We start from the raw sequence: 14313 nt of genomic DNA, 5'->3' as shown, positions 1-14313 counted from the left end.
TTCTAACAAGCCAGTGGTGCCCTTCACATTGATCCAACAAAGCAAAACCTTTGCCTGGTGGAGAAAAGCATGCAGGCTTGTCTCACCTGTCCTCCTTAAGGCCACAGGCAGTGTCTTTAGCCTTAGAGCCTCCAGGGGTAAATGGGATTAAAGGACACCCATTGATGTGATGTCAGAAACAAGATGTCAGAGAGGTAGCAGAGGTCACGTCTTCACATGAAGACACTGCTGGTGACCATTCTCATCGATCTTTTCTATGAAGATCAGCCATATGCAAATGTCAATATGATTGACCCACAAATAGTATAATTTCATGCTGTCTAATTTGTGGTTTAGAGAGAGCCGATAGAGAAAGAAGTCTGCACTTGCCCTGTGGTGACAGGATAAATCCCCTGACAAGCTAAGAACTCACTGCAGTGGACCTCTCACACCTGGCCATTCTAAAAAGAACAGAGCCAAGCTGTCACTTTTTCTAGTTGTACATTTTTGCTCTGGACAAATGCCAGGTGGGAGTGCATTACCAGCCACAGGATGTGAGCATGCATGCATGCAGTCAGTGAGTGATGCCGCTTCTTTGCCACTAAGCCTTGAGTTTTGTGTGCCCAGCACATAGTGATCCACATGTCTCCGACAGGCCTTGAGTTCCTGGATGCCCTGTTGCAAAAGTCTCCCTGGCTGCTGATAGAGAAAGGGAGGGAATGGGTGCACAGGTTCAGAGTTCAGTCCTCCAACAAAACGAGCGACACAAATTGAAGACAAGCTGCAGATTGTGGTGTGTGGAGCTACTGAATGGCTGGCTTCCTTAGTAAAATCATTAGCAATGCAGTCAAGCAATGGGAGGCAAGCAGTGAAGTGCTCTGTAGAAATATTTGGCAAGCCCTGTGGAAACTGCATGGAGCTGACGACTCCTCTGGGGGGCGGGGGGCTAGTTATGTGGACGTTTTGCTTCAGGTCTTCCTAGGTGGCAAAACATCACCCGATCTCTTTCATCCAGCCCTAAACCATGGCTATCTGACTCTCTTACACTGGAGAGAGTGGATCAAGTTTCCATGGTATTTGCTTCTTTGACAAAGAGAGAGGCCCATTCAGTATCAGCACACTGGCTTTTACTAACTGAGGGAAGAGGTTGTGCCTCCCAACCAAGAATAGGAACGCATTATTGCTCCCTTGTTCACATGGAGGTCCTGTCTAATCAGACAGTAGCTCAGCCTGTCTTGGCCTCCAAGAAATACAAAAAAGTCTCCAACACGGAAATCCACATAAAGTCTTATCATGAAACCCTTCACTATGGCAGATCCCCTACTAAGCTTTCAGGAAATAAGTCTGGGCTCAAACTACCCACCCCTGCAACAATGAGCCTACCACCCACTGTACCACATTAACTCTGGGGGTGATTTAATTGTTTTGTTTCTTCTATACTTCATACACAGAGAGAGACAGAGATACAGAGACAGACTGAGATGGAGAGACAGAGACAAAGAGAGGGACAGAGAGGAGGGGGAGAGAGCAAGCTGCTAATTGGAGCTGTAAAGAAACATCCCCTCTTGGAAGTGGAGAAAGGCTCTGCAATTAAGAGGACCCAGCACCCACATCAAGCAGCCTGTAACTCCAGCTCCAGGGCAGTTAACTTCCCTTCTAGCCTCTGAGGATACCGCACTCACGTGTGCATACCCTACATAAATATACACACAGAATTCTCAAAAAACAATAAATCTTTATAAGATGTCTTGGCCTGAAAAGAACTCATATTTTTATCTCTTTCACAAAAAAATATCCATAAAAGTTATGCATATGAAGATGGATTTTAAAATACTCTACAAATTTCCAGTGTGAGCAGAAGTGTTCTCTCTTCTATAACCCTACTCTGATATTTCCACTGTAAGATGAAGCCCTGTATACCTAAATCCCTGAAGTTAGCAGCAAGACTCCAGAGGACAGCAGTCACACGAAGCAGCCTGTGAATGGTGTCCTAGAAGCTTTGCCCAAGGCAGAGACAAAAGAACCTCTCTTTAGCCCCTGGAGGAGGGGGACTGGCTCTCACATAGTTGTAAAATTAATTTCTGTTTATCAAATGAATAATGTTGACCTCACCAGCTAGCTGACATGAAAATAATTTTTCAGATGGAGTACTAGAATTCTTCAAAAAATGTTTTAAGAGTTCAAAGAGCAACTATCAATTCTCTTAATTCTATAATTTTTTAAATTAAAAAAAAAGTCCCAGATGTTTGCTTTCCTGAAAGCCTAAGTGGCTTTGTGCAGGTAACATAAGTAGTTAGGGACAAAGTTAGAGCCAGATGCCAGCTCTCCATGTCCCAGCTGTTCTGCCCACTACACCAGGCCATGTCTCAGCTCAGCCACAATGGATATCAAAGTGGATCATACATATTCTATCATTTCAAGCGGCGCTTCCAGCATCATGAAACAACTCTCTTTTTATTGTATGCCTATAATCAAGATCATTTGGTCTTACTCTGCATGTGTTCAAATGTTATCTGCCTAAAGACATTTGAAGTCAGGTGGGGCAGATCTCCATAAAGTCAACTAAGCAAATTCCATTTTAATGAAATTGGAGATGGTGTGGCTTGGAAGAGTAGTCAGAGCCTCCGATGATATTAGGCTTTGCGTATGAGTCGGAAGCTGGAGAATGGGCTTGTGCTCACTGTGCACCGACCACTACCCCACTACTCACTGAGCAAAGCTCCTAGCAGCGTATTTTTGATTGGTGTTTGCAACCAAAAAAGTAAATGAAGAAAACAGATGTTCAACACATCAACAAAAGAAATATGTTTTCACTGGAATGACAGCAAAGGCCATCAATGTTCAAAAGGAACCACAAAGTTCATGATTTCCCAATATGAATTTAATATATAACACATGCATTTCTTGAAGCTATTTCTTAGCTACTAAGAATCATTCTTAAAAAACGAACAAACAAACAAACAAAAACAGAAAAAACAAAACACCGAAGAGAAAGGTGGCATTGTTGATTTTTCAGAATCCTTTTTCCAATTTTTTTCAAAAAGTAACACTGGAAAGAGACTCAGACCCCAAAGAAAATTCGTATCCTGTTAAAGACTAAACTTTACTGTGCAAGCAGGTGTGTGCGTGTGGTGCGGTCCTAAAGACACCCACAAAAGCCAGATGAGGGGAAAGCAGCATGCAGGGAAGCCAATATACAGCTTTTTAGCCCAGAATAGTCAGTGGAGAACTGCAGATGTACTTCTGAGACACACAGGTCTGTTTGAAACTTTCATTTCACAGGCAGAAATTGTTATGGTAACTATGATACTCCTGGGGTCGTTTTTGTTGTTTTTTTTTTTTTTTTTTTTTTTTTTTTTTTTTTTTTTTTGCTTTGTTGTGTATTGAGGGAACAGAAACTCAAAAGGCAAAAATCTGACCCTTTGTGATGTGTTTATAAAAAGATAAAGAGAAAGGAGGTATGTTCTATGGGTGTGTAGTCGGGTACAGGGAAGAGGATGTCTCAGCGGGCCCATGCCAAGGCATCCCTTCCCCCTGAGGGACCAGCCACAGTATAGTAAAGTATAGTATAGTATAGAGTTTATACAGGGCCTGGGGAGGGGAGTTAAGAGGGTAGAAGAGGCAGAGAGAGGGAGAGAGTAGAGAAATAGAGGAGTAGAGGCCAGCCATGAGCACATGGAGAGAGGGGGGAGGGAATGGGGGAGAGAGGGAGGAAGGGAAGAGCCCAAATGGGCAAGAGAGAAACAAAAGAGCAAGAGAGGGAGGAGGGGGCAAGCAGCCCCTTTTATAGTGGGTCAGACCTATCTGGCTGTTGCCAGGTAACTGTAGGGAGGAGTTTAGATAGAATGCTAACACTTTTGTCCTTTCAATTTTAAAGTGACAATCAGTGATGCCCACTTTTCTGTGATACATCTAATGAGCCAGACTCTGTGTCTGCAGCATAAACTGATATTTGGCAATTCCTCAGTAGAAAGGAAAATACTTTCAATTGAGCAAAAGGTTAAAGACAGGAGGATTCCCAGTTCGCCTGTTACAACTGGGGTTGGGGACCTTTGTGGCTGGGAGCTTGGGTTAGTGTGACCCTACAGTGACCTAAAGCTGCTAGCCTGAGCACATTGCCAAAGGGGAGCAGGGTATCCAAATGAGCTATCCTGGCTACTGGCAAGCAAGAGTAGAATGTGACCCCGCGCTGTGTTCACAGAAATCTCTCAGCCCTCACAAGAACCTCTGCAAAGTCATTATTCCCATTGTACAGATGAAGAAACTGAGGCATTACCCAAGCCCAAAGACCTGCTCAGAATCATGTCTTAGCACATCAAAACTTGGAAGAAGAATGAGATCTTACTCCCAAGCATTTTGGACAGCTGAAGACAGTTTCCCTATTGTTAGGAGTGTTCTTTCAGTGATGCTGTCCCTGAGACAGCTCCAGGCCCTCTTTGTGGAGGTTGAAGTCAGGTCCTTAGGCAAGCAAACCTTAATTATCACTGGGGGACAGAAGGCTGCATCTTCAAGGAATTTGGCAGACCTCAGCAGGAGGCAACCACAGTCTTTGGCAAAAGATCACTTTTCAACAATGTTGTCAATTCCAGCAACCGGGGCCTTCCACCTGCGGGCCTCTGAACAGCTGTTGTTCTTGGGAGGTGGAGGGAGCAGCGGCTGTCTGTCTTCCTTTAAAAAGCAAATGTGTGCCCCCAGAGCCCTGCTTCCCGCTGGGATCCCACCTGGAATGTCCTCTTCTAAGCTAGAGGTCATCTCCCATATTGAGAAAGTCAGAAAACTACAGGGGAGGGTGGACAGCTTTGACAACAGGCCCTGAACTCTCCCTTTTAATATAAGCCAGATTTAACATATGTCATTTGGTAAATCCAGGAGTTCAATTTGAGGCTTGTAATTTGCTGCAAGCTTCCCGGCTCCTCAAAGTGAGGTGGGGCCGCGCCAAGTACATCAAGGTAACTGGTGGAAGATGTAATTTGCCCACGTGAGCCTGCATGTCGGTTCCCTATTGTAATTTTTATTTGCGTTGAGGTTTTGTGGTTTTAAAAAAGTCAACTAGATTTATTTTTAAATTAAGCCGACCTAACTTCAAAGGCAGCGAGGGAAGGATGGGTATTATGCAGAAACCCTGTGTAATCTCTTACAGCTGTATTCCCTTTGGGGCCACAATTGGTAAAAGGCTAGGAGACCTTTAATGACCAATGTGCTGTCTTGCTCTGACCTCATACCCACCCCCAACTCCTCCTCCCCGGAGCCCCAGCACATGGGTGCAAAACCTTTGCTTGGGGATTTTCAAGCCTCTCTGTCCTTCTCAGCTTCTTAACCTAATCCTGTTTGTACCGCTGCATGCCGCACAGACAATGAGAACTGCAGACTCCAGCCCTTCTTTGTACCTGCTTCCCACTGTGGCCCGTTTCTAGAAAGGAGGAATCCTTCCAGGTCAAAAATTGGGGCTATTTGGCTCCAGAATCATTTACCTGTAGGCAGCAAACACTGATGTTGAAAGTTTCTCTTTAACAGTCTTTAAAAGGAAGAGAAAAATGGAAAGGGGTGATTCATTTGAAAAGAACGGCAGATGGTTCTCAAAGACTCTATAGTTGAGTGTTACAGGACTGTTTCGACCTAGATATTTCCATGAAGAGAATTTGCTTATTGAGTTGTGGCCGTCTTAGAGGCAACCCTGCACTCCACTCACACTGTGCAAAGTCAGGGATGCTCTCCGCACCTCGGTTGTCTCCTTAGTGGAAACTGAAGTTCTCTGCCAAGCAGCACTTGTACCTTTGGCAATGGTGTCTCCAGAGCTTAACTGATGATCACGAGGGTAACCAGGGACTAAGATGATGTCTGCCCCCACCTACGATTATCTACTATCTGAATGGACCCTCTGGCAGGAGAAAATGAAAATCTGGTGCCATTTCTGTGGCTCAGTGTGCATGCGAACATCCCCGTGTACAACCACGAAAGTGTTGGGTAGGCTCAACAGAATGGTACCTTAGGAGGCCTCCTGAAGTTACCTGGTTCACAGGGACAGCTTCCTGGATCCTCTCACACTTCCTTTCCACAATCTGACCCTGTAAACAGGGGCAGGTAAACTGATTCCTCAACACAGATGGTGGCTTGCTCTGGGAGACCGACTGTTTGTAAAGCTGTGGTTTATATTGAAAGCACTCTCAGACAGAGGACGCATCCCTTTGTTCATGTTCACATCTGTGAACTGTGGAATCCAGGCTGGATCCTGCTATCCTTGTTCAACTATGTGACTTGTTTACCTGCCTTCGCTTCCGCAGATGTAAAATGGGGAAAATAAACCTGTTAACCAAAAGAGCTGAGACAATCAAATTAGTTAGAACATATAAAATAAGCTAGATACGACTCTACAGTAAACACTTCCTCTGTGAGCATGTGAAGAGAGAGCGTCAATGAATGCATAATAGTGTCTCAGTAACATGGGTCTACACTTCTGGGGCATGAGATGGTGTCATCTAATTGAATTAGGGAAGATGTTAATGAGGAAGTGGCCATTTTGAGTTTCCAGGGCTGTGTAGCTGATACCATTGATCTGGGCAACCCCCTGACTGTAGGTGTGAAGGAGCCCATTCCACAGCAAAACCCACTTCTCTATAGGTGATAAAACCCTTGTCCTCTACCCCCTTTTGATTTCTCTATAAGGCAAGAATTTTATTGATAAATGTATAGCTGGCAGACACAGTCTTGGTTATCATCCCAGCAAATACAATCTAATTAATGGTTTTAAGCTACAACATGAACAAAAGACAAATCTAATGACAGTGTGTGAGTAAGCAATAAAATTACCTTAAGAGAATCAAAAGAAAAAAAATGTGTTGATTGTGGTCACCATCATCCCACGTAATGTGCCGGTGGTTTTAACAGGGAGTAAGCAATAGACACTTAAGGAGATGATGTCACCCCGAGAACATTCCTTTGTGCACATGTGTGTTATCTGTAAATCTGAAATAAACATCTTCATCTTCACGTGTTGCTTACACATTGTATTCATAGAACCTAAATGAACTTGAATTAATTCCATGTTCAGTCCGAGTATTATCTGTGAATATACAAGCCTACAAAGGGTATGCACATTTGAAGCGGTGAAGACGGCAGATCTTTTCACAAACTGAAAGACTTCTCAAGGTACTTGAGAGAAAGACATTTCGGCAGTGACTAAATTATCTTCCAGAAGTGATTATTTTACAACCTTTTACTTGAAATGTTTCCCCAAATGACTAAGTTTTTCACTAAGAAAATGTATGGATGATGATGACTTTCTGCGTGTTTTCAGAACGCCAAGCTACAACTATGCGCCGAACATGGACAAACACTGGATCATGCAGTACACAGGGCCCATGTTGCCTATCCACATGGAGTTCACCAATATCCTCCAGCGCAAACGACTCCAGACTCTGATGTCAGTTGATGACTCTGTCGAGAGGGTAAGGCCATCCCCCACCTCGGTGGCATGTTTTCACTGAATGTCCTCCCATAGACTCATCCCTGTCCACCCAGCTATTGTCTCCTAATATTGTGTTAAGGGAGACAAGTGTGTTCAATGATATCCTCATTCCTGTCCCTTTATCTGATTTCTTCAAGTGTGGTTCTTAAAGAGCCAGTGACAAAGGACAGAAAATTAAAAATATCACAAATCAGAGTCTATACCCTCAATGCTTTGAGAGGGCTTTATACAACGCAGTAGGGACTGGTGGTGATTGTGGCAAAATGAAGTGAAGGACCCTACCTAATGCAAACAGCAGCAACGCCTCTCCGGTTGATCTCTGCAGTATAAAAATAAACATCAAGTATGATTGCATTTTCTAGCTTTTAAACAAAGACTGGGTCGGCCCAGATGGGGGCTTCTTTACCCTTACAGTTAAGTAGAAGAGTGAGGATGATAAAATTTGCTTTAATCACAGATTTTCAAAGTAAAAGAAAGAAGTTGGAAGAAATAGTTTCATGACTTGTTTTGTTGTCTGCTTTTTTAGCAAACAGAAAACAAACCCTGTAAGAAGAATGTTCTAGGTAAAGAAAAAAAGACCTTTTTTTTTTTTTCTTTAGTAGTGCTGAATATTTCCCACCGGGATCATATGCATTTCAAAGCTGTGGATGATGTCTCTGTTTGCAAGTTTTACCAAAGCAACCCTGGGCTTCTGAAACTGAGAGTCAGGCCTGATGATGTGTGTCTCTAATCTCAGCATTTGAGAGGCAGAGGCAGGTTGGGTACTGTGAGTTCAAGGCTAGCCTGGTCTACATAGGGAGTTTTAGGCCAGCCAGGGCCTTGCCTTTAAAGAAGGAGAGAGACTGGTGGGGGTGGCAGTGCCATGGCCAGCCACCTCACACATGCTATGATCGCTCGTGCTCTGTTGCAGCTGTACAACATGCTCGTGGAGACAGGGGAGCTGGACAACACCTACATCATCTACACTGCAGACCACGGGTACCACATCGGACAGTTTGGACTAGTCAAGGGGAAATCCATGCCATACGACTTTGACATCCGTGTGCCTTTCTTCATTCGTGGTCCAAGCATAGAACCAGGCTCTATGTACGTATTTCTCTATAGTATGGAGCTGTTATAACTCCTGTACATGTAAGATAGCATAAGTTATTAATTCACCCAGAACTAAACAGGATATACAGGTTGATGACTTACTGTCGCTGCCACCTAGTAACTAAACTACACTGCTTAAGAGAAGAGAATGGTAACAGTAACAGCAAAGATTCCCTCAAACTGAGATGAACCTGTGTCCCTTTTACCCTTGGTTTGTGGATAGAATGTGTTCTTGGTTCCCAGTACTTGGGAGGCAGAGGCAGGCAGATTTCTGAGTTCGAGGCCAGCCTAGTCTACAGAGTGAGTTCCAGGACAGCCAGGGCTACACAGAGAAACCCTGTCTCGAAAAACAAACAAACAAAAATGTCCTCTTGGAGAATACCATCCTGAGTCAGAGGTGCATTGTCACTTTTGAAGCCCAATGTTACCTTACTAGCTTTTAATTTTTGAAAAGAAAATTAAAGGTTAAAATTCCTGATTTTTTAAAGATTTATTTTATTTATATGAGTATGCTGTAACTGTCTTCAGACACACCAGTAGAGGTCATTGGATTCCATTACAAATAGTTGTGAGCCACTGTGTAGTTGCTGGGAATTAAACTCAAGACCTCTGGAAGAGCAAGTCAGTGCTTTTAACTGTTGAAGCACCTCTCCAGCCCCTGAAGAGACTAGGGCCTTAATCTACTGCCTTAGGCCACTTGGCCACACTTTTGTTTTGTTTAAGAGAAATGAGACTAAAATGAGTTATTCCTCTCCCTTTCTCTGCCAACCACCTCATCAGAGCCTCAGGTGTCCACGCCCTTTCTCTACAAGCTCAACTTGCTTTGTAGGAAACTGACACAATGTGTATAAAGAGATGTGGAGATGGTAGAAGAGAGAATTGGGACTGAATTTCCAAACAGCATCATCCATGGACTTATACAAAACCAAGAACCAGAGAGTCAGCATGAGGATGTGTCTGAGAATCCTCGATGCTGGAGGAGGCATCCTTGGTGCCCAGAGTCCAGATTCAGAATCTCGTGTCTATGGTCTCACCTGATGCTGTGCTGAGCTTATTCTGGGATGAGCTGATGAGAGGAAGAAGGTTCTTTGAAGGTTTTATGTCCATTACAATCACTGGAGGGACAGGGGCTAGTGGAATAAATGTTACATGAAAGCAGACAGGAAACTATTTGAACACCAGTGAGGGAGGAAAGAGGGGTTAGGATAGGGAGATCAGAAAAATAATACAAAACTATCATCATGAGACCCATTTCTTTGTATGCTAACTTAAAATTAAATTTAAAAATTCATTACAAATTGTCTGAGAATAGTTCTGTCTAGTTAGCTTTGTACATCGAAAGTCTTAGTCATGAGACAAACTAAAAACTATAAACCTGTGTGTGTGATTTCTTACAACATTAACTTTACAGCTTTAATGCAACAGCAGTTCTGGAGTATAACATTTTTGAAAACATGTAACACACACACACACACACACACACACACACACACACACACGAGCGCGCGCGCGCGCGCACGTACCATGGGGCTGGAGACATGGCTCCATGGTTAAGAGCATTTCTTGCTCCTGTAGAAAAGCCCACTTCAGTTTTCAGCGCCCACATTAGATATAGCTCATAACTACCTGTATTTCCAACACTAGGGAATCAATATGTCTGTATGTACCTCAAATGCACACACTCACACACAAACACACAACCCTCACACACACACATACTCCCCACATGCATACACATGATTAAAAATTACAATGAAAATATTAAACGCATCATATACAGACGTACATCCTACCTGGCTAGGGGCATCTCTCCAGCCCTGACCCCCTTGATAGCCAGCAGTGTTACTATTCTCTACCACTCACTCCTCCCTAGAGCAGATGCAAGGGCAGAAATGCTTGCAGGCCAATGAACCATGGCTGGGGGGCGAAGGGGGGAGCAGCTCTGTAGCCATCTGCTACCTGCTTTTGGTCTAGCCTGGAACCGTCTGTCTCCTTACAGAGTCCCACAGATTGTTCTGAACATCGATCTGGCCCCTACCATTCTGGATATCGCTGGTCTTGACACTCCTTCTGACGTGGATGGCAAGTCTGTTCTCAAACTTCTAGACCTGGAAAAGCCTGGTAACAGGTATGTCAACATGTCTTATGTCATCCAGCCACCAAGCTCCAGCCAGTGCCCAAGGTCAGCCAGTACTGAAAACCATGGAGGTAAAATAAATTTTCTACAGAAGGATTCCTGCCAGCTGAGCCTTTCCCTGCTGTTTGCCGTGGTCAGTGGGAGGTGGAAGGTGATTCTTTAAATAAACTGTTAGCTCGAATCCATTTGGGAAAACAGTCAGATGCTAACAGTAAATATTATTATTTTGCTTTCAGGTTTCGAACGAACAAGAAAGCCAAAATCTGGCGTGATACATTCCTAGTGGAAAGAGGGTAATTATTGGTTCCTGGGGCGCTTCTGGGAACCAGCCCTAGTGGGCAGCTCTTCTTGCTTTCTCTCTTTTTTGCTTCATATTTTGGTTTAGTGAGCATGGTGATTTCACAAGCCCAGTTGCGAGCTTGATTTTTATTTATAAGTTCGGTGTGGTGTGTGCACATTGCACTTATATGAAGGTCAGAGGACAAGTCTCACGAGTCACTTCTCTCCTTCTAGCATAGGTTCTGAGGAGCAAACTCCGCCGCCAGTCATGTTTGGCAGGCGCTGTCACCTGCTGAGCCCTGGGGTCTGAATCACTGATTATCTATTCACAGCCAGTCAACAGTCATTATTACGGCAGTAGAAATATAAAGAATATTGTCATAGATGGAAGTGGAGCCTGCCTCTGCATGGGTGTAGAATCCCCGTGGTACTTCTCAGACTGAGCTCTTAGCAAGTCAACTGACTTTCTCAGCCATCCCTCCCCAGTCCTGTGAGCCACCCTAGCCTTGCCTAAACCCTGCTCCCTGTCTTTTTCCCTTATGTTCTTTTCATACCTGCTTTGTGATGTTTGTTGCTTTGCTTTGCTTTTTGTGTAAATTGAGAGGAAGGAAGGAAGGCATTAATACAATTATTTATTTACAAAGAGAACCTTGAGCAGTGTTTTGTTTTGTTTTGATTTTGGTTTTACAAGACAAGGTTTCTCTGTGTAACCCTGACTCTCCTGGAACTCCTTCTGTAGTCCAGGCTGTTCTTGAACTCTTAAGAGATCTGCCTGCTTCTGCCTCTGCCTCTGCCTCTGCCTCTGCCTCTGCCTCTGCCTCTGCCTCTGCCTCTGCCTCTGCCTCTGCCTCTGCCTCTGCCTCTGCCTCTGCCTCTGCCTCTGCCTCTGCCTCTGCCTCTGCCTCTGCCTCTGACCCTGACCCTGACCCTGACCCTGACCCTGACCCTGACCCTGACCCTGACCCTGACCCTGACCCTGCCTCTCTGCCTCCCAAGGTGCTGGGATTAAAGGCATGTGCCACCACTGCCCAGCAAACCTTGAGTATTTTAACCACTTTCTAGGAAGAGGGATAGCTCACCTGCTGACTGTCACGTCTTCACACATAACAGTCACAAAGGGTTTGCCTGGTATCCTAAAGACAGAAGCAGAGCATGTATCTCCTTGTCTGAAGGAGTGCAGTGTTGCAGTGATGGAGAAGAAGGCTGTGCGGGGATTGGGAAGGTAATCGGGTGGCTCTTCAGTAAGAAGCTTTCCCCTTTCTGTCAAAGGAAATTCTTACGAAAAAAGGAGGAATCCAACAAGAATATCCAACAGTCAAACCACTTGCCCAAATATGAGAGGGTCAAGGAACTGTGTCAGCAGGCCAGATACCAGACAGCCTGCGAGCAACCTGGGCAGGTAAGTGCAAGAGATATTCTCTCCTCTCCTCCTATGCTGTCTGCCGCTGAGTTAAACAATATTCAGACATTTGTGTGCCCCTAAGGTTTCCATGTGGTCATGAAGGCAAACTCAGAGACATCTCTGCACCTGCAGATCTGTCTGTCTGTCTGTCTGTCTGTCTGTCTAAGAAGCCTTCATCTTCTCAGCACTACCCAGGCTCCCTCTGGTTAACAAAAATGGCTCCCAGCTATGCCAAAAGCACTGGCTCCATCAAAGTAGGTCATGGAGCTGTGTTCTAAAGAGCACGTACTGAAGAGCTAGGTGGCTGCTGATCACTCCTGGTGACGTAATGGGACCTTCCATCCTAAGCAGAAGCAAGAAGCCATCTAACGTAGGTGCATGATAGGGTCTATAGCAGAGCTGACAGAGAAAAACAGTCTGTATGTTCACTTCTAACCCACAAAGCTTTTGATATCAGCTGTAATTGTGCAATCTGGACCTGGCCAACATGTCAGCTGTTATCAGTGAGAACAGAAAACTCTGGACAATAGATTAACACCCCACGAAAGAGAATCGGGCCAGGTGTGGTGGCACACACCTTTAATCTCAGCACTCTGAAGACAGAAGCAGGTGGATCTCTGTGAGTTCCAGGCTAGCCAGGGCTACATGGTGATACCTTGTCTCAAAAAACTAAAAACACAAAGAAAGAGAGAGGATAGGAGGAAGGGGAGGGGAAGGGAAGGGAAGGAGAAGGAAGTCACTGAACGTCAACAATTTTAAAGACTCTTTAGTTGGATTCAGTGCCAGCTAAGTGGAAATCTATACAGACTGAATGGAAAGCCTGTGTCCCGATAGAAAAGGAAAGCATAAAGTCAGCACGACATGGCAGAAAAAGAAAGGAGGACGGAAGAAGTGACTACAGGTCTTGGTTCAGTGCAGAGGTTGTGTATGCTTCCTGACCGTAACCTGTGATGTTTCTCGTGTGTAGCCATGGGAAGCCCCACCTTACATCAGGTGCCTTGTTTTTTGAAAATCATATAAGCAGGAATTGTCTAACTACAAAACACAGACCAAGGGGCTGGAGGGAAGGCTCAGTAGTGAAAAATGCATACTGTTCTTTCAGAGGACTCGAGTTCCGTTCCCAGCACCCATGTCGGGAAGCTCTAAGTAGTAGATCTGACACCTCTGATCTCCTAAAACATCTATTACACTCAGGTGTGCACACCCACACATAGACTCATGCATATACACATACTTAAAGATGACAAAAAGTAAACTAATAACATAAACAAAGAACTATAATAATAATAATAATAATAATAATAATAATAATAATAATAATAATAAACAACTTGACTTGCCTTGCAAGCTAAGTTACCTTAGCTAAAGAAAGACTTTTAATCCTATGGGGAATTTTTCTATTATTAACCTGGGCCTATCAAGACTCATAGAGACTGAGCTGCCAACCGGAGAGCATCCATGAGTTGGACCTAGGTCCTCTATGCATATGTAGCAGTTATGCAGCTGGGTTCATGTGGGACTCCTCAAGCAAGAGCAGGAGCTGACTGTACTGCTTGCCCTTAGATCCCTTTCCCCTAACTGGGCTGCCTTGTCCAGCCTCAACAGAAAAAGATGTGCCTAGTCTTACTGCAACTTGATATGCCAAGGCTGGTTGGTATCCAAGGGCGGCCTCGCCTTTTCTAAGCAGAAGGGGAGGAATAGTAAATGGGGGAAGGGGGAAGGGGAGAGGGAGGGAAAGCTGCAACCAGGATGTAAAGTCAATAAATAACTTAATGAAAAACAAAAAGAACAAAACCAAACAACAACAAAACTTCTCTGACCCTTAGATATCCATGTAGTTACCCAACATTACCTAAAGGTATTACGCTTGAGAAATGGGCCATCTCATCCATGTGCTCCTGTTACAAAAGGTCCCCATAAATGAAATACAGACTTGTAACCAACAATTGGTCCTTTGCC

General features: G+C 44.4%; 1 protein-coding gene across 6 annotated transcripts in view; it reads left to right on the top strand.

Annotated features, from left to right (window-relative positions):
• The window catches only part of Sulf1 (sulfatase 1), a 158911-nt gene that overhangs the window by 109348 nt on the left and 35250 nt on the right, over positions 1-14313 (top strand). For all 6 annotated transcript variants that reach the window (XM_076924354.1, XM_076924356.1, XM_076924355.1 and 3 more), the window contains 5 exons: positions 7274-7424; positions 8355-8530; positions 10536-10664; positions 10910-10966; positions 12222-12351. In XM_076924354.1, the coding sequence (XP_076780469.1) occupies positions 7274-7424; positions 8355-8530; positions 10536-10664; positions 10910-10966; positions 12222-12351 (643 nt within the window). The remainder of the gene's footprint in view (positions 1-7273; positions 7425-8354; positions 8531-10535; positions 10665-10909; positions 10967-12221; positions 12352-14313) is intronic.

The sequence above is a fragment of the Arvicanthis niloticus genome, chromosome 25 (genome assembly GCF_011762505.2).
Source record: "Arvicanthis niloticus isolate mArvNil1 chromosome 25, mArvNil1.pat.X, whole genome shotgun sequence".
NCBI classification, from domain to species: Eukaryota; Metazoa; Chordata; class Mammalia; order Rodentia; family Muridae; genus Arvicanthis; species Arvicanthis niloticus.
Note: the sequence above shows the minus strand (reverse complement) of the source record. Positions and strands in the feature narration are given on the sequence as shown.